The 22,232-nt window shown below is 41.3% G+C and overlaps 1 protein-coding gene across 1 annotated transcript; it reads left to right on the top strand.

Moving 5' to 3' along the window:
• The first annotated feature begins 296 nt into the window (after positions 1 to 296).
• Positions 297 to 22,171, top strand: LOC124128002 (DNA excision repair protein ERCC-5-like). Its single transcript, XM_046491420.2, has 15 exons — positions 297 to 403; positions 1,664 to 1,779; positions 2,607 to 2,782; positions 3,904 to 4,115; positions 5,387 to 5,465; positions 5,995 to 6,138; positions 6,943 to 7,702; positions 8,426 to 8,817; positions 10,850 to 10,969; positions 11,729 to 11,942; positions 13,038 to 13,182; positions 14,654 to 14,742; positions 17,985 to 18,087; positions 19,232 to 19,316; positions 20,189 to 22,171. Exons 2-15 carry the CDS (start codon positions 1,692 to 1,694, stop codon positions 20,675 to 20,677), a joined length of 3,096 nt encoding a protein of 1,031 aa, XP_046347376.2. The 5' UTR covers positions 297 to 403; positions 1,664 to 1,691; the 3' UTR covers positions 20,678 to 22,171.
• The last annotated feature ends 61 nt before the right edge of the window (positions 22,172 to 22,232 follow it).

The raw sequence follows: 22,232 nt of genomic DNA, 5'->3' as shown, positions 1-22,232 counted from the left end.
TCAGAGAACGATTCAGCTGGTATAACCTTGGGTAATATTTCTGAAACAAGTTATTATTAAAAAACAAAAATCCCAATTTTTTATATCAAGGAATCTTGTCTTATCTAACTTCAAATCAATAAATGACAAAACTGAGTCTGTTAACGAGTATAACCAGTTCCCTAGGATTCGAATAATTAGGTGAATGGTATTATACAAGTGAATGCATTCCGAATAATATAGTAGACCTTTAAAATATACATTTTCCGGATTTTATCATTTAAATCCAAAATGCGCCTGCGCAAGAACACCGGAAGTTTTGAACATGTGCGGTAAACACGGAAATTCGATGACACCGTCGACTGATTATTTTGTGTCAGCAGAAATCGACAGCGAGGAACTTGATGTCAGTCTTGTTATCAGTGTAAGTGCCAACTATACACATGTCACGTGTCTGAGGCAAACATAGAACACGGTGAATAGATAGTTTCGATATGATTATGAACTTTAATTGATTTTACTTTTAGAAATTTAGTCAGATATGAATTATGATGTCGAACATGCCAGTTGTGATCGGCGTTCCCCCTCATCATTATGACGCATGATTGTATCTCTAATTTAATAAAGATCGAGATTATTGAATTAATTCAGGATTTCATAAGAAATATTACACCAATATTATTCTGTCCTCATCAGCTCCTCATTAACTAGTTTAGTGGTATGTTTGGCCCAGTTCTCCAACTCTAAGGTTGGTTGGTTGGTTTGTTGTTTAACGCAGCACTCAGCAATATTCCAGCTATATGACGGCCGTCTGTATATAATCGAGTCTGTACCAGACAATCCAGTGATTAATATCATGAGCATCGATCCACACAACTGGGATCGAAGACATGCATCAACCAAGTCAGCGAGCCTGACCACCCGATCCTGGTTAGTCGCCTCTTACGACAAGCATAGTCGCCTTTTACGGCAAGCAAGCGTTGCTGAAGACCTATTTTCCCTGGATCTTCACCACAATTTGTGGAATAGTGTAAGCATGACTGATACATCTGTAAAACATATTATTGAGGTCGCCTAGCTTTATGTATTAATTAATATTGTATGATGTCAGAAATGAGAGACAAAAAATATGACCCATAACAGGCCTACACCAGTTCACCCTTGTTATAAGGCCAGGTTTAAAGTATAAATGTTTTGACAGTAACATTGCCCAAATTATCTCAAATGTCAAGTCTAATTCAGCCTTGCCTGGAGTCGTAGGAAACTTAAAAGCATGTGATGTTTTCACAATAAGTTTAGTTGCGCCTCCCAACTTGTTTTAAGGCGATTAACATTTCACAATTATTTGTGTTTGCAAATGACCATGTTAGTTTAATTTCATTTGTTTCAGTACCAAGGTAAAAAAATTAAGGTGCCATTTTCGCCAGGCAATAGCTCTGTTTTCGCTTTCGACAAAGTGCTGTTTTTGTCAGTCGGTGCCAATTTCGCTCGGTTACATTTTGCTGAGTTTCCTTTTTAGCTATATCCCGTTTGAGTGTAATTACACTTGGGAGTTGGCCACCCACCCAATATATTCTTTGTCTTAGAGTTTTCTGTTTCTAGATCTTGACAGGACTGCAGCCACAATGGACTTTGCCCCTTCCCCTTATATATTCTGTCTGGAATAAAACTTTTCTGTTTGTAGATCGTGTAGACGACAGGACTGAGGCATCATGGGAGTCCAGGGGTTATGGCAGCTCCTGCAGGCAGCAGGGAAGCCAGTGTCGCTCGAGTCCCTGGAGGGGAAGATACTGGCAGTCGGTATCCTGCAACACTGTGTACAAGTTAAGCCAACACAGCTAGACCCTCTAGATCAACCTTGCTTATTGAAACATCATGCAAACTTTCACCACTGGTCTGAAATTTAAGAATACTTGTCTTGGTTTAGCTTTAGAAAGCTTTGCAAATAGTGTTCATTTTGCCACGGTTATTGCAGCTGTGTAGAATGTTTATGGTTATATAAATGTCAAAAATATGATATAAATAAATTGTATAAATAATTGTAGGATTTCATTGAAATTTTTGTTGCCCATGTCATCATCAGGGTTTTCCCTTTGGCATGAGAATCATTGTCAGAAACTAACGTTGGAAATTAATGTTGTAGCTGTGAATAAGAATTCTTTTTTCAAGGGTCAGTTTATTGGCGTGAGGTGAAACAAGGTTCCATGTCTTGTTCACAAGTATTTCAATTATATAGTGATGTGCATGCATGTGTGTGTGTCACTGATTATATTGTGAGAGTCCAATGAAATACCACGCCGCAGTTTAACATGAATACTCCACTCGGACACAGTTCACTGACTCCGAGCCGACCAGTCCTTGTTTTATCCCCTAAATGCCGAGCGTCAGGCAGAGTAACAACAAGTACCATGTTTAAATGTTTTTGTTATTGTAGTGGCCATAAAATTTCAACGTCCCGTGATGGGATTCGAACCACGGACCTTCTGACCAAGGTTGGACACCTTGTCCACATGACCAAAGAGGTTAACCCTGTCAAGAATGTCATCTGTGGGACGACTCCACGCCCTGCTACATTATTTGTTAGAATATTATCATTGTCAGCGTGAATTTGCTCCTTAACCCCCAAGACGTGAGTATTTGGCTGCATCAGGCAGCAAAGGGGATGCGAGACAAGGATGGAAACCCTTTGCCCAACGCCCACCTTCAGAGTCTGTTCAGCCGCGTGTGTAAACTCCTCTTCTACAAGATAAAGCCAGTGTTCGTGTTTGACGGTGGCGTCCCCATACTCAAGAAACAGACACTGGTAAAGTCTATTTCACTTCTTCACTTCCCTGTACTCTCAAAAGACCACCAACGATAGTACATGAGTGAAATACAATTTTTTAACAATATTTAAACAATTACTTACAAAAGGTTTTCAGGTTTTTGATATTTGAACATTTTCTCAATTGAATAATTTGGTCCACCAATGATGGTACACGAGTGAAATACAATTTACAACAATATCTAAACAAATTACAATTAATCAAGATGGTGGGTCTTAATTTCACATCGTCTTACTGATTACCTTCAACAGATGGACAATTACTTACGGCCGATTTTTCAGGTTTCTGATTTAAACATTTTCTCGATTGAATTATTTGGTCCGCTGTCTGTATTGTACGGTATAAGGGTTAATCTGGGTTATGACAGTGCTTCAAATTGTCACCAACTGCAGGAGAGCTACATACATTGCAGAGTCGGTTTTCTCGAGGTCTTGCCACTCATCGTTCCTTAATACGATTTTGTCTTCTGTGGGTGTGGTGTTATACTCCATAGGGCTGTGTATAGGCAAATAATTTGTCTTGCAGTATATTGTTAGTGTTTGTCAGTGTTTGACACTGATTTTACGTACATGCATTCAATATTTCAGTTGCCGCCATTTTGTAGTCATGGATACAGGGGAGATAATTATGTGAGAGAAAAATCACTTCACGTTTCTGCCGTTTGGTAAAAGAGACACATTTATATCAGAATGATTATGGACCGGATGGTAGACAAATGGGGAATATGTTCTTGTTTCTTGTCTTAGCATCCCCATCCATCTAAGGCGCCGCGAGTTGCGTCACGTAGGCACGCCAGAAACCTATGATTGTGGGTTCGAACCCCGGTTCGCCCTGATTATGTTTCTAGGTTTGTCAGCACCATACCCGTGCTTGTGGGTTTCACCGAAGTGGTAAACATCTGAGACCTGCATTACTTTGGGCTTTCCTCCCACATTAAGCCGACACGCTGTGATATAACTGGAATACTGTTAAAAGCAGCGTTAAACCCAACTCACTCACTCACTCACTTGTCTTAGCATCAATATTAATGTGAACAAGGGAAGGGTTGCTCTATGTGTGTGCTATGTGTGTGCTATGTGTGTACTATGTTAACTGTCAGGCTGCAAGACGAGAGAGGAGGACGGAGGCTGAGCAGGAGGGGGACAAGGCCACCAAGAAACTGCTGCACAACCTCATCCGCAGTCAGGCCATCAAGCACGCCCTCGGACAGCCAGCAGAGGGCAGCACCAGCGCTGGCATAGCTGCAATCAGGTCGTCAGGCAGGGGGCGGGACCTGTTTGAGTTACCTCCCTTGCCAGAACTAGACAAGGAGTAAGTTGTCATGTAATGACTTTAGGCTGAAAAAAATAATAGTCTTGGTTCTCAGGCACCACCCGCATCATCATAAAGTTCACTTCATGTTTCGTTTGAATTTTTATTTTCAAAAAAATATAAAAATCCTAATACTTTAACACAATGCACAAAAAATTAAATTGGAAACAAAAAGGAAACGTGAAGTGAACTTTATGATGTGGGCAGTGCCTGAGAACGAAGACTATTATTTATTTTAGCTTTAGCGGTTGATATTTGCTCTGGATAGTAATATTATGAAGAGTTATTTTGAAACTTTCAGATAACATGTCCAGTTATGACCATGTGTGAACATTCAATAATTTGACCTGAAACATCTCCTTGTGTAAGTGGAGGAGATGCTATCTGTACCATTGTGATTACTTGATGTAGAATCTCATTCAGAGAATTCCTGGAAATATGGCTGGGATTGAGTACCCCACTCCAACTTGATTTCTTTGTCTTAGTGCGTTTCTTTTGTTCCTTTTCCTGCTGGGTGCAAGGGTGGCCCAGTCGTCTAAGTCGCCACGATTCGCTGTGCAGAGTTGCATCCCTTGGGCACACCAGGAACCTATGATTGTGACTGCATCACTTCGGGCTTTCCTCAGATTAAGCTGACAAGCTGTGATATAACTGGAATACTGTTAAAAGCGGCGTTAAACCCAACTCACTCACTCCTTTCCCTGCTACTCAGCTTTATGTTTGACTTTGCTATGATGTTGAATGTGGTGCATCACATCTGGGTGGTTGGATTGATCACTGTCATTACATAGAAGGGACATAACTCATAATAGCCACTGGTGGTGTTACGATCGAGCCCAGAAATTCCGGCCTGGAAACTGGACTTTTAAAGTCACTTACCTTTCTTACCTCGGTAAGATGCTTACTGTTAGAAAATGCTTACTGATAGACCACAAGGCTCTCATTGGCTTGTATTCCTGGACATGTTCAGTGAGATATAGAGAATCTCACCCGAGTGTCTTTTGATATCAAATATATCAACACGAGGTGATAAAAGTGGAAAAATTCCCGAGGCTTGCCGAGGATTTTTGTCACTTTTATCAACGAGTGTTGATATATTTGATATCAAAAGACACGAGGGTGAGATTTTATTTATCATCCAACATCATTCTTCCAACTTTTTCAATTTGTAGACAGTAATTAGCAGTTTGAGAATGGGGTGCTCGGAGAGTAAGAGAAGGTACTTGACAGTTGATTTTGTCCCTGACTGTATGGGAGTGTTGTTGTTTCAGGACAACAGGGGGCTTAAACTACGGTCATGAAGATGATGATCCTTGGGAGGAACGACAGTTGCAGCAGAGAATTGTGGAGGTAGACACTGATGTTGCCATTGGTGGAGTGGATGAGTGAGTGAGTGAGTGGATCAGCAGAATATATTGCAGTCCTAAGACCAATGTCACCGGGAAGAAAGATGGAAGACCGTAACAAAGCGTTAACCCTAACATATCATAAATACACCTGGTAAAAAGTGAAGCACCACCCTTTGAAATATCTACATAAGACTTTGGCCTGTTCTGATATGGACCAATACTGACACTCACTCACTCACTCACTCACTCACTCACTCACTCACTCACTCACTCACTCACTCCTCCCCCCCTCCCTACCTACCTACCTACCTACCTACCTACCTACCTACCTACCTACCTACCTACGCTGTAGGCTATGAAACAACTGATGTATTGTTGAAAGAGCACCCAAGTACGAACTTATGTAGCTGCAACATTGCCTCCCTCCCATGGAAACAGGTGATGATTATTGTTAACATTTGAATCATCATAACTGGTATCATCCTCTGTTCCATTTGCAACAATCCTAGCTTGCCCTTTTCAATCTACAGGAGGAGTTCCAGTCTCTGGACAGTATTGACGTAGAGTCTGACGACTTCCGCTCCCTGCCGTCGGAGATCAAGCACGAGATTCTCACCGAGATGAAGGAGATGAGGAAGAGGCGCCGACTCGGCAAAAGAGTGGCGTTGCCCGAGGTACGCGGATGGAAGGGTTGCTTCTGTAGAGTTCAGTCATTGCTGTTTACAACCTTCTCCATGATGGATATGACATATCTAAGTTATCTTATCTTACATGAATGTTGGATTCTCTTATTTTATTGCCCGGCTATCATGACTATTGGATTCAAGAATTATAGCTGAGACCCATTCTCTTATTTTATTGCCCGGCTATCATGACTATTGGATTCAAGAATTATAGCTGAGACCCATTCTCTTATTTTATTGCCTTGCTAACATGACTATAGGATTCAAGAATGATGGCTGAGACCCATTCTCTTATTTTATTGACCCGCTAACATGACTATTGGATTCAAGAATTATAGCTGAGACCCATTCTCTGTTTTTATTGCCCTGCTAACATGTCAGGTACACTTCTTGTATTCCCCACTTAAATTGCTTAACTGTTGGCATTTCTAAGTAAGGATAAGATATTTGGATGAACAACTTCCTTATTACAATTAGGAGTGACATTTCGGTGTAGGTTCTAACACCGTTATCCACCCAGGTCATCCATATTTCTTATCCTTACTTTGTACTCCAACTTGTAAATGCCTCTCAAAGAAGGTGTTGGTGTTACATTTGCAACCACAGTTTTGTATACTCAATCAATGATGTAAGACGATGTTCTCCGGATATTTACACTACTTTCCGATCTAGGGGGAAAAACCCAAAGTTATCCTGCTTCGATGAGTGTGAAAAATGACTGTAGGTTTGTTGGCCTGGATACATCTGAGGCTGTATACGGACCTATTATTGTTATTATTATTATTATTATTCCAGAATTCTGATGACTTTTCTTCCTACCAAATGAACAAGCTTGTTAACCAGAGCCGCCTGACCAACCACATCGAGTCTGTCCGTAGAGAGATGAACGCCCAAAACACCGCCGACTTTTCTCAGGCAGTTGGCAGCGAATACCTGGCTGGAGAGTTTGAGTCTCGCCGTGTGGTGTCGGAGGATGCCTCTCACTACATTCTCATCAAAGGCCTCAGCAAACAACGGCAGGTGGAACAGGCGGTCCGATGCGAGGATGTCGTCACTGACGTTGATGCTGATGCAGTAAGGAACGTTGTGACGGAGGAGGAGAAGAAGATGTTGGAAGAACCTGATGAGTTGTTGATCGATAGCGACAAGGACAAAAACTACACTTCTAACACAGCTGAAAACTCCCGTGACAATGACTGTTGTATTAATATTGGTCCAGACGTTTTCGAGCATCACAAAGGTGACGTAAACGTTGTTAATGTTGAAAGTTCTTCTGAAAGTGATGATGTTAAACTAGTTACTTCTGTGGAGAAAGATGTGAAAAATGAACCAAAACATGATACCGTTCCTCAGCCGGGAGTTCAGATTATTATGAATGGGAGTGGGGAATCAGAACACGTTGACAGGGGTCACAAGATGAAGAGAAAGGTTGAAACGGATGAATGTGAAGCTGAGAAAGTGAAGATGTCCAAGCTGGCTGCTGATGTGAGGATAACCGATGATGCAGGGAGCGTCACGAAGGACAGTCCTCAGGCCCAGCAGGAATCCGAGTCCGGTAACGAAAGACCCTTTCATATCTAGTGGCCATTTTAATTGCTAATTTGACCATATTCTATATTTCGTGTTGATTATTTAGCATAATGTCACCTTGTGCAGGTTTTTTAAGAAGCACAGAAACGTGCTTCCAGAATGCACGAATGTCTAGAATGTACTAAGAAACACAGTAATATTCATTGTGCCAAATTTTTTACAAGAAAGGTAAAGGTCTTAAAGTAATTCCAGTACACCATGTACACAACACCATTTCATATACTTTATGGGGGCACGGATGGCCCAGTCGTCTAAGACGCTGCGATTCGCTGTGCAGAGTTGCGTCCCTTGGGCACGCCAGAAACCTATGATTATGGGTTCCAATCCCGGTTCGCTCGATTATGTTTCTAGGTTTGTCAGCACCATACCCGTGCTCGTGGGTTTCAGCGAAGTGGTAAATGTCTGAGACCTGCATCAGTTCGGGCTTTCCTCCCACATTAAGCTGAAACGCGGTGATATAACTGGAATACTGTTAAAAGCGGCATTAAACCCAACTCACTCACTCACTCACTTTAGCTGTGAATCTGTACTTGATTGTGTTGAGAATTCAACTATTGCAAATCACAGAAAGAAAAGAACGCTAATTTGTCCAATGCTTTCTATAACCATATTGAACATTGTTTGTGAAAACAATGTGACACAACTTGTCCTTGTGACACGTGTGTTATGTTCTGCTTGTTTCCCCCAGATGATGATGAAGGGTTTATTGAGATAACCGTCGACCCGGCTGCTGCTGCTGCTGACGACCTGTTCCCCGCCGACATGTTCCTCGCCTCTGCTCCCACATCTCACACAGAGCCTGCCTCGTCCTCGGACATGGTCACAGACAGTACTGGCAGCACAAACAAGATGTCTGGTTCTGTGTCGGCTGGAAACATTCCCGCACCTCACACTGAACAAGTTGTCCAGCAGGCAGACGCAGTACAGGTGGCTACTGAGTCAAAGGTTTACCCAGAGTTCAACATTGAGGACTACCAGCTTGATGAGAGTGAAAGTGAGGCTGAGGTGGCGCCCCCTAGTGAGGAGGAAGCCAGCACTGACACACAAGGACCATCTGAAGAGTTCAAGGGAATGTCTACAGTAAGTTGGTTGCAGTGTCTCTTTTCAGAATACAGTTAAGTCTCGTTAATCCGACACTCTTTAATCCTGACAATCGGCTTTATCCGACACTAAAAATGGGAACCGATTAAATCAGTGCTATTTAGACCCGTTAATCCGTCAGTCTCGCACTCTGACTCCGACACATCTGATTTGCAACGACTTGCTGAAATCACTCATTAATCAGTCTCGTTAATCCAACACAGTGATCAGTGTACTCCGTGGTAATCTGCCCGCGAGTACACAGCTCATGTTTTGATGCAAGACGGGTCGGCGAGTAGCTGCATATTTCAACGGCTGCAGAGATAAACTTTCTTAACAATAAACAATTACTGCTTTAAATAAACAAACAGGATTAATCACATGCCTAGAATACCTCAATCTCATTAAAATCGGATACAAGTTCTCGCTACCGCTGAGGACATCCCATTACAGGTCACGTCAGAACGACCTTTCGCGAACTTTGACCGACCAATGAAATTACTAACAGGAAGACAACATTAGCCACTAAGAAAGCAGCTTTCTTAAGCATTGCGTCTAGTTTTAAATTGGCGACATCCATTCCAGACTATGCTTTAAAAAGTATTTTGAGTCAGTCATACAGTCCGTAACAGTAGTTTTGTGTTAAACATTAGAGTTGCATGATTAGAAAACATATTCTGCTAACAATGTAACATAACGATATAAATATTTCCTTTTTCCTTTTATCTATTACATGTTTGAATCGTTATCTATCGTGTAGTTGTCCGATTTTTCGATCACAAACGTTAATACTCCCTAATTTTATTTATCCGACATACTCGTTAATCTGACATAATCATATGCAACCAACAATGTCAGATTAACAGGACTTGACTGTACTTGAGCCATGTTCCATCAAGGTGCTGAGGTATTTTGAGTTTCAGTTTTATATGATATTATTGATGTTCCTAATAATTAATGAATTGGTTGATTGGCATTTCTTAGAAGTTGACGGATGGCAAAGTAGACATGATTTATGGATAACAACTTCTTTATTTTACTGTAAAGGCGACGTTTCTGTATAGATCCTTATACTGTTATCAAGCAAGACTGACTAATGAACATGGTACAGAATATATGTAGTAGGTGGGGGATTAAGAGTAACAACAACTGCATGCATGAGAGAGATTAACATGGGTAGGTAAAATAATAACAGAAGGATGTTAACATTAGTTGGTTAAATATCGTCATATCATAGGTTTACTGACATCACAAGTTTTCGGACGGCCATATTTATCATGATTACTACCGCTATAACAGGGGGTATAGCATCACACAGACCATTAAAATACTCAGATAATGGCTTGTTTTTAAGAGAAAGTTGTCTTTCATAAGTGAATGAGATGTTTTACAGTTGTTCATGTGATTACAGGGAAATCTATGAATGTTTGTAAGCGTCCGAAAACCCATACGCGGGGATAACAATAGGTTAACATGAGTTGGTTAAATACTAAGAACAGAATGATGCCAATGGTCCACCATGTTGAGACCAGGAGCAGTAGACAGTGCAGTACAAAGTGCCGTCTTGATGAGTAGATAGCCAAGTGTAATGCAGTGAAAGGGGGGTAACTCTTACAATACTTGGTCCAAATCTGTTTTCTACCCAAATAACACAATATTATGCTGGTTCTGGGTTCAAGGTTCCAAAATTTTACCAGTATAAACTTTGATCTCTGCCTAAATGTTTCGTTTGGTTTGTTGGTTGTTTTAAGCCGCACTTAGCAATATTCCAGCTATATGACGGCGGTCTGTAAATAATCGAGTCTGGACCAGACAATCCAGTGATTGATATCATGAGCATCGATCCTCGCAATTGGGATCAATGACATGCATCAACCAAGTCAGCGAGCCTGACCACCCAATCCCGTTAGTCGCCTTTTACGACAAGCATAGTCACCTTTTACGGCAAGCATGGGTTGCTGAAGACCCATTCTACCCCGGAATCTTCACAGGTCCTGCCTAAATGTGTTTCCAGAGAGTGTTTTGGCTACAGGTTGACTTGGAGGACATGCAGGATGAGCTAGTGAATGAGAGTGAGACACTGCGAGCTGAACGTGGGCGTCAGGAGCGCCTGGCAACTTCCATCTCAGACCAGATGAATGTGGAGGCCCAGGTACGTGAACTATATTTGATTTTGCACTGAAAATCAAAGGACAAGCAGAAACCAGCAGAAACGATTTGTTAAGTTTTTCAGTAGAAGTCCTTACATTTCATAGACATTAATGTTTTTTTTTAATGTCTCTGAGCTCTCAGGAAGCCCCAAGGGTATGTCTGGGGCTGAATAATTTCCCGTAAACCTTTCGTCAAGAGAGCATATCCCTACATTGTGGCCGCCTCCTTTGTCCGGTGGTAGAGCATCCGCCCAGAGAGCGGAAGGTCAGGGGCCGTGTCATATCAAAATACGTTAAAAGATGGTACTTGTTGTTACCCTGTCTGGCGCTCGGCATTAAGGGGTTAAAACAAGGATTGGTCGGCTCGGAGTCAGTATACTGTGTCTGAGTGGGGTATTCATGTTAAACTGCAGCATATTATCTCAGTCAGCTAGTACCCGGTCCTATAAATCGGCACCAGTCCGGACTAGTACAAGCAGCCACACACACATGTGCATATGCACGTCGCTATATAAGTGCAGTAACCTTGGACGCGACGTTGAACCAAATTTCACCTCACCTCACCCTACATGTCAAGTGAGTGAGTGAGTGAGTATGGTTTTACGCCGCTTTTAGCAATATTCCAGCAATATCACGGCGGAGGACACCAGAAATGGGCTTCACACATTGTACCCATGTCGGGAATCGAACCCGGGTCTTCGGCGTGACGAGCGAACGCTTTAACCACTAGGCCTACATGTCAAGTCTGTTGTCGTCTCCAGGAGCTGCTGCAGCTGTTCGGGATCCCCTACATTGTCAGTCCCATGGAGGCTGAGGCTCAGTGCGCCCAGCTGGACATCCTCGGGCTGACCCATGGCACTGTCACTGACGACAGTGACGTCTGGCTGTTCGGTGGTACCAGGGTGTACAAACATTTCTTCAACCAGAAGAAGTCTGTAGAGTTCTACAACTTTGCTGGCATCCAGGCTAAGTTTGGTCAGTATTTTGCTATCAGGTTTGACTTGTGTGACATGTAGACATTGTGTTTTGTGAGCCAGGTCATCATTTACTGTTTGATTGGTATACATCATTACATGTGTGTAGCGGACAAACAACGTAATATTTTAACAACTTTAACAGGCTTTGAAATTCATGCTTGTCTGATGGCCCAAGACTACCAAATTGTGCCGGGGACAAGTAGAATTGCCATGATGGTGGTCCTTGTTGACTGGTAGCAGTTGAGAGCTTTAATTCTGAACCAGTTGGAACTTAATAAAATGTGAATGTAGTAAACACGTCTGCCTTGTTCCAGCAGGGCTGGCTATAATCTCTTGAGGAACAGTGGTTTACAACAGTCCCCGGGGCTAGTCTTAAAAAAATTTAGTTTCTATGGCTGCTTGAATTCAACTGTCTGAATGATACGACCTCTGCATGTTACAACCTCTGTATGTTACAACCTCTGCATGTTACAACCTCTGCATGTTACAACCTCTGTATGTTACAACCTCTGCATGTTACAACCTCTGCATGTTACGACCTCTGCATGTTACAACCTCTGCATGTTACAACCTCTGTATGTACGACCTCTGCATGTTACAACCTCTGCATGTTACAACCTCTGCATGTTACAACCTCTGCATGTTACAACCTCTGCATGTTACGACCTCTGCATGTTATGAGCTCTGCATGTTACAACCTCTGCATGTTACGACCTCTGCATGTTATGAGCTCTGCATGTTACAATCTCTGCATGTTACGACCTCTGCATGTTATGAGCTCTGCATGTTACAACCTCTGCATGTTACGACCTCTGTATGTACGACCTCTGCATGTTAAAACCTCTGTATGTTACAACCTCTGCATGTTATGAGCTCTGCATGTTACAACCTCTGCATGTTACGACCTCTGTATGTACGACCTCTGCATGTTAAAACCTCTGTATGTTACAACCTCTGCATGTTACAACCTCTGCATGTTACAACATCTGCATGTTACAACCTCTGCATGTTACGACCTCTGTATGTACGACCTCTGCATGTTACAACCTCTGTATGTTACGACCTCTGTATGGACTACCATTGCATGTTACAGGTCTAGACAGGGAGAAGCTGATCATGCTGGCCTACCTGTGTGGGAGTGACTACACTGAGGGATTTCAAGGGGTGGGGCCTGTCACTGCTCTGGAGATCCTTGGGGAGTTCCCCGGCCACAACATAGAGGGACTTCTTGCACTCAAGTAGGCATGATATATTTGTTTTATAATACACTCCACCAATAAAGACACCATCAATAGTTGGAGGGTAAAATCTGTGTTATTTGCTGTGCCATGCTTTGAACAGAGGCCTGAGAGGATCCGGGGTAGAATTGGTCCTCAACAACCCATACTTGTCATAAGAGAAGACTAATGTGCCATACTTCAATGAAAGGCTATCTTCGTAGTTTCCTTAGTTCAGATTGACAACCCACTCAGTTCATTGGACTCAAACTATTCTGCTCCACTCAATATCTTGGCTAACACCAAAGTGTTGGCATTTTATTTACCATATTTGACGTAATAAGCGCCTCGCTCTAATAAGGGCCCATGGTGACATTTGCTGATATATTGGCTGGTGAACAATCCCAATTAGCACCCCTTCAGATTGATCAATGTACACAAGACAAACTTATTCGCTTGTAATATGCACTCGTGTGTTATATACACCCTTAATTATGGGCAATAAAATTCTGGAAAAAATGTATCTGTCGTACATAAACATTTCAGGCTGTCAGCATAACCATGAAATTTATCTTTCAACTCTGTTTTTTTCACCAAAATTATATTCTAATAAGAGCCCCCTATTTCTCATTTTGAGAGCGCCCTGGGCGCTTATTTAGTTGAATACGGTAATTATAGTAGAATGAAGTTAAAAAGTCTGAGCTAGGTTACTATTAGATTTTATCACACAAAACTTAACATTTGAAAGCTCTTGTTTTGCATTCAGTTCCAAATTCAATTGAGCATAGTTAAAACAACAGGTAACCTAGGTGAACATTGTTTATCTCCAAATTTTCTATCCAATGTCCTTGCCCCAATAAAAATATTATCTGTTATCTTGCCTCCAAGTCAAAATGTTGAGATCTGATATGGGGATAAAATACTGGGAGGGAATTAAATTCCTGAGTGGGACAATAAGTCCCTTATACCCTCTACAAAGAAAACAGGCTTCACATGAATTTCTGAAAGGGACAATAAATATATTGCATCCCACGAAGCAAAAATCTGCATGTTGTGTACGCAGTGCCGTCGCCAGCCGGGGGGGCAGTTCTGATTTTTTTTAAAGAAAACAGTTTTATTTGAATCATGAAAATACAAGTTTGGGACAAGTGATACTTGTACAAATATTTGTCCCCCTGTCAAAAAACGTTAACTACGGACTTGGTACGAGTTGGTGAAAGTCAATGATTGCAACTCATCAGGAAACCCAATTTTTCTTCTATATTTTTAGAAAAAAGGACTGTTGGTGATGTAAAGAATAACGTACTTGCAACTCTTGATTACAAATTATCTGTTCCTGTTGAATTAGTGATGAAAATTCCTTGCCAAAGTTCCGAACTTAATTAATTCACTCGGAACAAACAAAGTTATTCCTCACAGCTTGTAGGTTATTCTGTAAATATTTACATTAATGTGTCCAGCGGTGGTGCATTACATCAATGTCTGTGTGCAGGGCATGGTGGGATGAGTCGAGGCAACAGGACAAGAAGCCGGTGACAACTAAAGTGAGGACCAAGATACGAGAGATGGAGTTCAAGGAGGGTAGGTGCCTCATGCTGTCACTCACGTTCTAGGCAGGACTGCTGGCCCTCTGTCTGAGCCAAGCAGAAATGACAGAAGACTACCCAGTAGTATGTAGTCATTTATTGATATGCTAAGTAATATTGTACCTTGAATTTGGAAGTGACTCAGTTCTTGTTAGTCAAACAGAGGTTTCAAGTCACAATAACCACCTCTGTCAGAGGTTTCAAGTCACAATAACCACTTCTGTCAGAGGTTTCAAGTCACAATAACCACCTCTGTCAGAGGTTTCAAGTCACAATAACCACCTCTGTCAGAGGTTTCAAGTCACAATAACCACCTCTGTCAGAGGTTTCAAGTCACAATAACCACCTCTGTTAGAGGTTTCAAGTCACAATAACCACCTCTGTCAGAGGTTTCAAGTCACAATAACCACCTCTGTTAGAGGTTTCAAGTCACAATAACCACCTCTTGCAAGTCTTGCTTCGTTTTCTGTAGGGGTGCCCATTTTATGTAAGCTTATGAAGATGCTGGGCTACATCTTCCCGGCCTTTTATGAGTTCGAGTGCTGTATTACGATGTAAAAAAACCCTGCATATCTGGTTCCAAATTCAAATTAAGGTTAAATCAAGCTGTGTAACCCAGCTCTACATTGAAAACACATTATGCGTTACGTGTGTCCCTAGTGAAATGTGTAACAGATTTTACCATTACAATTCACAGTTTACAAGTTTTTTTATCGGTGAAATACTTGGGTTTGACAATGAGATTTTGTGTCTGCTATCAGATTTTCGTCATAGTAAATTGATGTGCCAATGGATTAATTGTGATGTGAAAAGCATGTTATGACATCATGATATCCGTTCCGGCCAGCCAGCCTATATGTATTGTTTTTTTACAAGACAATGACTGTCCAGTGTGGTAGCTAGATTCTTTAACAAGTGAGGATAATATGGCGTTCCCTGTCTCATTTCCACAGTCACACCGGGATTCCATGTCTCATTTCCACAGTCACACGGGGATTCCATGTCTCTTTTCCACACTCACACCGGGATTCCATGTCTCTTTTCCACACTCACACCGGGATTACATGTATCCTTTTCACACTCACACCGGGATTCCATGTCTCTTTTCCACACTCACACCGGGATTACATGTATCCTTTTCACACTCACACCGGGATTCCATGTCTCTTTTCCACACTCACACCGGGATTACATGTATCCTTTTCACACTCATACCGAGATTACATGTATCCTTTTCACACTCACACCGGGATTACATGTATCCTTTCCACAGTCACACCGGGATTACATGTATCTTTTTCACAATGACGGAAATGCCAGCATGTATTTTCATGAACCGAGCCTCTTTATGATTGTGCACGTTTTATCAGCCTTGTAAACACTGACCCTGTTTTGCTCTAGAAGTGCCACACTTTGTGCCACATAGTCCATAGTTTCTGTTTCTGCTCAAAAGGATAAAGAAATAATCGGTGATAAGAAATAATTACACTTGCATGTTTTACGGAACGTTTGTTAGAATTTCTGTATCACCCTCGTGCTCTCTTGGGAAATACAAGAAATCTGATACCGTACATAAACATTTCAGGCTGTCAGCATAAACAACGAAATTTATCTTTCACGAAAATAATATTCATATAAGAGCCCCCTATTTCTAATTTTGAGAGCGCCCTGGCCGCTTATTACGTCAAATATGGTACTCGTTTTGTTAACTAAGTATGCCACATATGCTTGTGTAATAATCTCTATATATGAACTTGGTAGTATTCCCTTACAACCCCATGTTGACTGCACTAAGCATATACACAAACAATGGCGGAAGAAATTCACATCAGGCATTCCACAGATACACTGAGTCTTAAGAATATTTGTTTTATGTATTTGGACGTATTGGTGAGTGAGTTTAGTCAAGGGAAGTTATCTTAACCTATACAGCTATTCTTGCAAGTAGATTATGATTTCTTGTCTCAATCTTGGATTGGATTATTTAGGTTTGCTGTAAATTTGTGAATTTCAGATTAGGCAGAAAAAAATAAATAGACTTGGTTCTCAGGCACTGCCCGCATCATCATAAAGTCAGGCCCGCGTTTCGATTTTATTTCCATCATCAATAAAAAATTTAACAAATCTTTTGATATTCTGCATCTCGAACACACAACCCCTGCAGTGAGATGCTACAATACTAAAGAATAACGGGGGCACAGGTGGCCCAGTCGTCTAAGGCGCTGCGATTCGCTGTGCAGATTTGCATCCTTTGGGCACGCCAGAAACCTATGATTGTGGGTTCGAATCCCGGTTCGCCCCGATTATGTTTCTAGGTTTGTCAGCACCATACCCGTACTCGTGGGTTTCACCGAAGTGGTAAATGTCTGAGACCTGCATCACTTCGGGCTTTCCTTCCACATTAAGCTGACACGCCAAGATAAAACTGGAATACTGTTAAAAGCGGTGTTAAACCCAACTCACACACACACACACACTAAAGAATAACATGATTTCCTCGAAATTATTGTAAGCAAAATTTGGTTACAGACAACAAAAAACCCAACCCAAAACACCACCCACCGGCACTATTCTTTTAAAAGCCTTTGCCTGAGAACCAATTCTTTTATATTTTTTATAGGCCTTAATCATCTGGGTCTTGACCATGCAAGTATTAGGTGTCAAACATGGCGGAATTAACTTCAGAAGATCTAAAAATGTATTTCCAGGATTTTGGCTCCTGCTTGAAAAGAAATGGAAGAGCAAAACATCTTGTGCATAAAAAGATATATACTTTCGGCCATATAATCCTATTTTTGTAGGTACATAGTTGATGTTTGTCATTCCAAGACGATTGGAGTTGGTTACAAAGAGTGTTTTCATTGCATTGGTTTTATTATTGAATTGTAGTAGTGAATGAGTAACTTTGGTTTAACACCGCTTTTAGCAATATTCCAGCAATATCACGGCGGGGGACACCACAAATTGGCTTCACACATTGTACCCATGTCGGGAATTGAACCTGGGTCTTCGGCGTGACGAGTGAATGCTTTAACCACTAGGCTACCCGACCGCCCCTTATTGAATTGTAACATTGTGGATGTGTTTGATTATAATATAACTGTTTTCACCAGTTATTTCATGGTATAGGAACATTGTTGATGTTTGTGTTTACGAGTGTTTTCACTGCACAGGTTTTGTTGTTGTATAGGAACGTTGTTGATGTGTTGGATTTCAACGAGTGTTTTCACTGCGCAGGTTTCCCTAACCCTGCAGTCATGGAAGCCTATCTCAACCCAACCGTAGAAGAGTCCACTGAGACTTTCTCCTGGGGCTCACCCGACCTTGACCTTCTCAGAGAGTATCCTTATGTGACGCCATACTATTCATTACCTCATAATCGTCATCAGAGAAGAAAATAATCTCGTTGAACAGCAAGCGATTCGAGTACAGCTCGTTACATAACGGTAATCCCTCAAAGGGTTGGACAGAGATTTATGCTAACCATTACTCCATGATCAAAAATGGAGGTAAAAAGTCAAGTGTGTTTTATGTATTAACTGACGATAGCTGTAGGCCCAAGGTTATTATTTTTATCTACAGAGGCTCCTGGTGAATACTAAGTGCTAATCTACAGGCTGTTGTCATATAGCTGGAATATTGCCGAGTGACCGCGTCAAGCAACAAACCAACAAGGCTAGACAGTTTTAATATCACTTAAGGGAGTATAGCCCTCTGTTTCAGAGACCCATGAAGATCAGGGGTAGAATAGGTCTTCAGCAACCCATGCTGCCGTAAAAGGCGACTATGCTTGTCGTAAAAGGCGACTAACGGGATCAGGTGGTCAGGCTCGCTGACTTGGTTGATGCATGTCATCGATCCCAATTATGTGGATCGATGCTCATAATATTAATCACTGGATTGTCTGGTCCAGACTCGATTATTTACAGACCGCCGTCATATAGGTGGAATATTGCTGAGTGCGGCGTTAAACAACAAACCAACCAATCTGTTTCAGATGTAGGTCTTTTCAATTGGTGGTTTCAGCATTATTATTGAGAATTAGCCTCTCAACTGGATTTTATTTTTGAATATTTGGTTGCCATATAATAAATAAATGAAGATTGATGTCTACAGTTTTCTTCTTTGTGTCTTGTTGTTCAACATTTGGGAAACTATATGAACAGGTCAAGGTCATTACTGCAGATGCTCCTTCTGATTGGTTGATTTTGTTTGTTTGTTGCTAAATGCCAAACTCATCAATATTCCAGCTATGTGGCAGTGATCGGTAAATAATCAAATCCAGTGATTGAGCATCAGTCTCAACAACTGGGGTACGATGCCATGCATCAACCAGTCAGAGAGTCTGACCATCCGATCCTGTTAGTCACCTTGACAAGCATGGGTTGCTGAAGACCAATTCTAGAGCGAATCTTCACAGGCTTTGATTGGTTGAAATTCAACATAAGTAAGATATTGTGCTCGAGGATCCTTGACTTTGTCAGTTATGCCAGTGAGAAGTTGGGTTGGAACAAGCAGAAGGCAGATGACCTCGTGCTGCCAGTCCTCAAGCAGCTCAACAAGAAGGAGGTATGGTGTTCAGTATACAGTCATGCCCCGCTTATACGGACTTCAGATATCCGGAAACCTCGGTTCCCGGACGATTTTCATTCAAAACGAAATAATTACTATATTAATTTATCGGTATATACGGAAATTCAGTTTCCGGAACCGGATGGTCATTTTCATACACAAAACACTGAAATGCACACAAAATTGTCTCACTTTCCCGGGTGGTAATCCTTTGATCGTGAGAAGTCAATTAACCAAGTGATACTGAGTTACGTTTGAGACGAGCTTGTTTATTGTACATGTCACTCACAAGGAAGCTTGTGCTTGTATAGAGACCTTGATTACATATTACGAGAACACAGGCGATCTGGACAATTTGGAATTATTGTTTAAAATTCAAACCTCAAAATGTGGTAAAGTTCAAACTTCCATGACAGATTTTTTGAAACGTGTATGTCTTGAATAAAGATTGAGTGGATGTATCTGTTTGCTCTGTCATCTGTCATGAGTTGCATAATTGAAGGGAAGTAACTCTTCCAGTAAGAAGCTGGTTTCAGTTATACGGAAATTCATTTATACGGACGAATTGTGAAATGACGCAAGTGTCCGTATAAACGAGGCACGACTGTACCACTGTTAGAAAGAGTTCTTGTCTGGTGTCTTACTTCAGTCTGTATCATAAGACAATATCTTTTTTAAAAGACTGATCAATGGATCCACAGACACTGAAAAAATGGAATGTGGAAAGAAGAATTGAAAATCATATGGCTGGCTTTGCATGACAATAATTGTAGTAATATGAAAAAATCGTTCCCTAACTTCTTTTGATTAGTATATAAGTACCCAAACATAGAATCCTACTATTAAGTGAATATGTGCTCCTATTTCAGACACAGGCTAAAATCAAGAGCTTCTTCCAACCGGAATACTTCATGGAATCGAAGCAGACGGTCAGCAAGCGTGTGAGACAGGCTCTGAAGAAAGTGAGGGGGGCAAATCACAATGAAGTACCTCAAGTCGTCACAAATGAAGACAGAATTCAAAGAGCAAAAGAAATTTTGGGAATGCCAAAAGGAAGGGGGAAAGGTCGAGGTAGAGGTAGAGGTAGAGGTCGGGGCAAGGTTAGAGGTCAAAGGCCAGAGATCAAGGTGAAGGATGAAGTTGCTTTATCAGAGAGTAGTTCCAGCGATGAAGGAGGGTTTTTCCGTGAAGAGCAGGAGGAAGGTGAGGAGATACAGAAGAAATCAGGAGATGGAGTGAAGAGAGGAAAAGGGAAGGGAAGAGGAAAAAACAGGAAGCTGGATGGAGACTTTGACAGTGTCAGACACACTGGAAGTGTGTCGGTTAGAGGACAATCAGTTCGCTCAGCTAAGAAATGAACTTTCCCAAGGACCAGACAATGAAGTGGGAACAATATGATGGAATTTATGTTGAGGCAGCAATGAAATACTGGTACATATCAAACTAGGCAGCAAAACTGGATTAATTTGTCTACCTCAATACTGAACAAAATATATTGGCCTTGGCATGAGTGTAGGCAGATTCCATTGAAATGTTAGCTAAGAATCTATTTAGGGGCCGAGCTGAAGCGCAATGGCTTGTGATTAAACTGGTGGCACAGTAAACTTCAGCTACCATGGTTACTCATATTGAAACAAAGTGTAAAAATCCACATTGGCATCTGATGAGGCTGCAGCATTGACCCAAGGGAAAGAACTCTGCTCGCTCCCCTACATGAGGTCAAAGCGTCTTCATCTTTTTCACCCTCTGTCATTCATTCTATTCCTGGCAGTGTTACATAGAAGATGTATATTTATTGTCATGACCTTGTTATATTTACTTGTTTACTTGAGTTAGTTTTTACACGACACAGTTTACACAATCTTGATCCTGCCTTTTTACTCAGGGATTGTCTTGTATTGTATTGTACATACATGTTTAATGTCATAATTCTGTAAATTATTTTTATTGAAGTGCTGAGAACAGTCTCATTAAATCTGATCATTATCTTCGATCTGATACCTCTTGCTGTGAGATCTGACAAACCCTGCATGAACCAATCACAGTGAAGGATGAGTAGGAGCCAATAAGATGTCGGCCTTCTAGCAGGATTCTGCTTCTGATCTTTACCATCTCAGTCTGGAAGGACAGTACATCCTTTTGGCTGTAGATGCCATGGTACTCAGAAACCACAAAGTGTTTAACATACCATGACAAAATAATAAAGCAGCCCTTTTTATTTTGCATTCAGAACTGTCCATTCATGTTCATTTCTGATATAAGGAATCCAGATATGCCGCTCTGAAATTTTTGAATTGCTCATTCTGAGAATTTAGAAGCCTCTAGCTGATTGCCTGGTTATGAAGTTCACCTTTCTTGATGTTTTCACAGAGAGCTATTGTATCGGAATATATGACCATGTTTTAATGAGGTTGGTCCTGATGTCTGCTATGATGAAATTTGTACAATTGTTATAATGCTTGTAATATTTGGGATGACCTCTCTATTTCCTTGTATATTTTTTTTCAGGATCCTCCCCATATCCTTGTACTTTTTTTATGATCCTCCCTGAAAACAAACTTTGTGAAGAGGAAGGGACTTAGTGCCCATCCTTGCCTGAGTCCACTTAGACACTTAAAAGTAGTCCCTGGTTGATGTGTCAGTTGCTTTCACAGCAGACAGGATCTTAGAATACATATTCTTCATCACTTTAACTAATATTCCATGAAAATAAGTTGTCATCAATGAGGACTACAGGTTACACACAACCAAATGTTTTCCCATAGACTTCAATAGTAACGTTATTTTATTTTTTTAAATAACTAAGCATTCAACAGCTATTACCTGTACGTGTGTGCACAGTTTGGCCTTCGAGCAGCAATAAAACAATAAAAAATGACTAGCTTAGCCAGCTCCTTTTCCGAGTACAGGAAG

The sequence above is a fragment of the Haliotis rufescens genome, unplaced genomic scaffold (assembly GCF_023055435.1).
Source record: "Haliotis rufescens isolate VD_foot unplaced genomic scaffold, xgHalRufe1.0.p SCAF_9, whole genome shotgun sequence".
Taxonomy (NCBI): domain Eukaryota; kingdom Metazoa; phylum Mollusca; class Gastropoda; order Lepetellida; family Haliotidae; genus Haliotis; species Haliotis rufescens.
This window is presented reverse-complemented; position numbering and strand designations above follow the sequence as displayed.

Coding starts and splice junctions, on each gene's coding strand:
- LOC124128002 (XM_046491420.2), top strand. CDS start 1,692: ATGGGAGTCCAGGGGTTATGGCAGCTCCTGCAGGCAGCAGGGAAGCCA. Junction 1,780..2,606: donor GGGGAAGATACTGGCAGTCG/GTATCCTGCAAC, acceptor TTAACCCCCAAG/ACGTGAGTATTTGGCTGCAT. Junction 6,139..6,942: donor AAAGAGTGGCGTTGCCCGAG/GTACGCGGATGG, acceptor TTATTATTCCAG/AATTCTGATGACTTTTCTTC.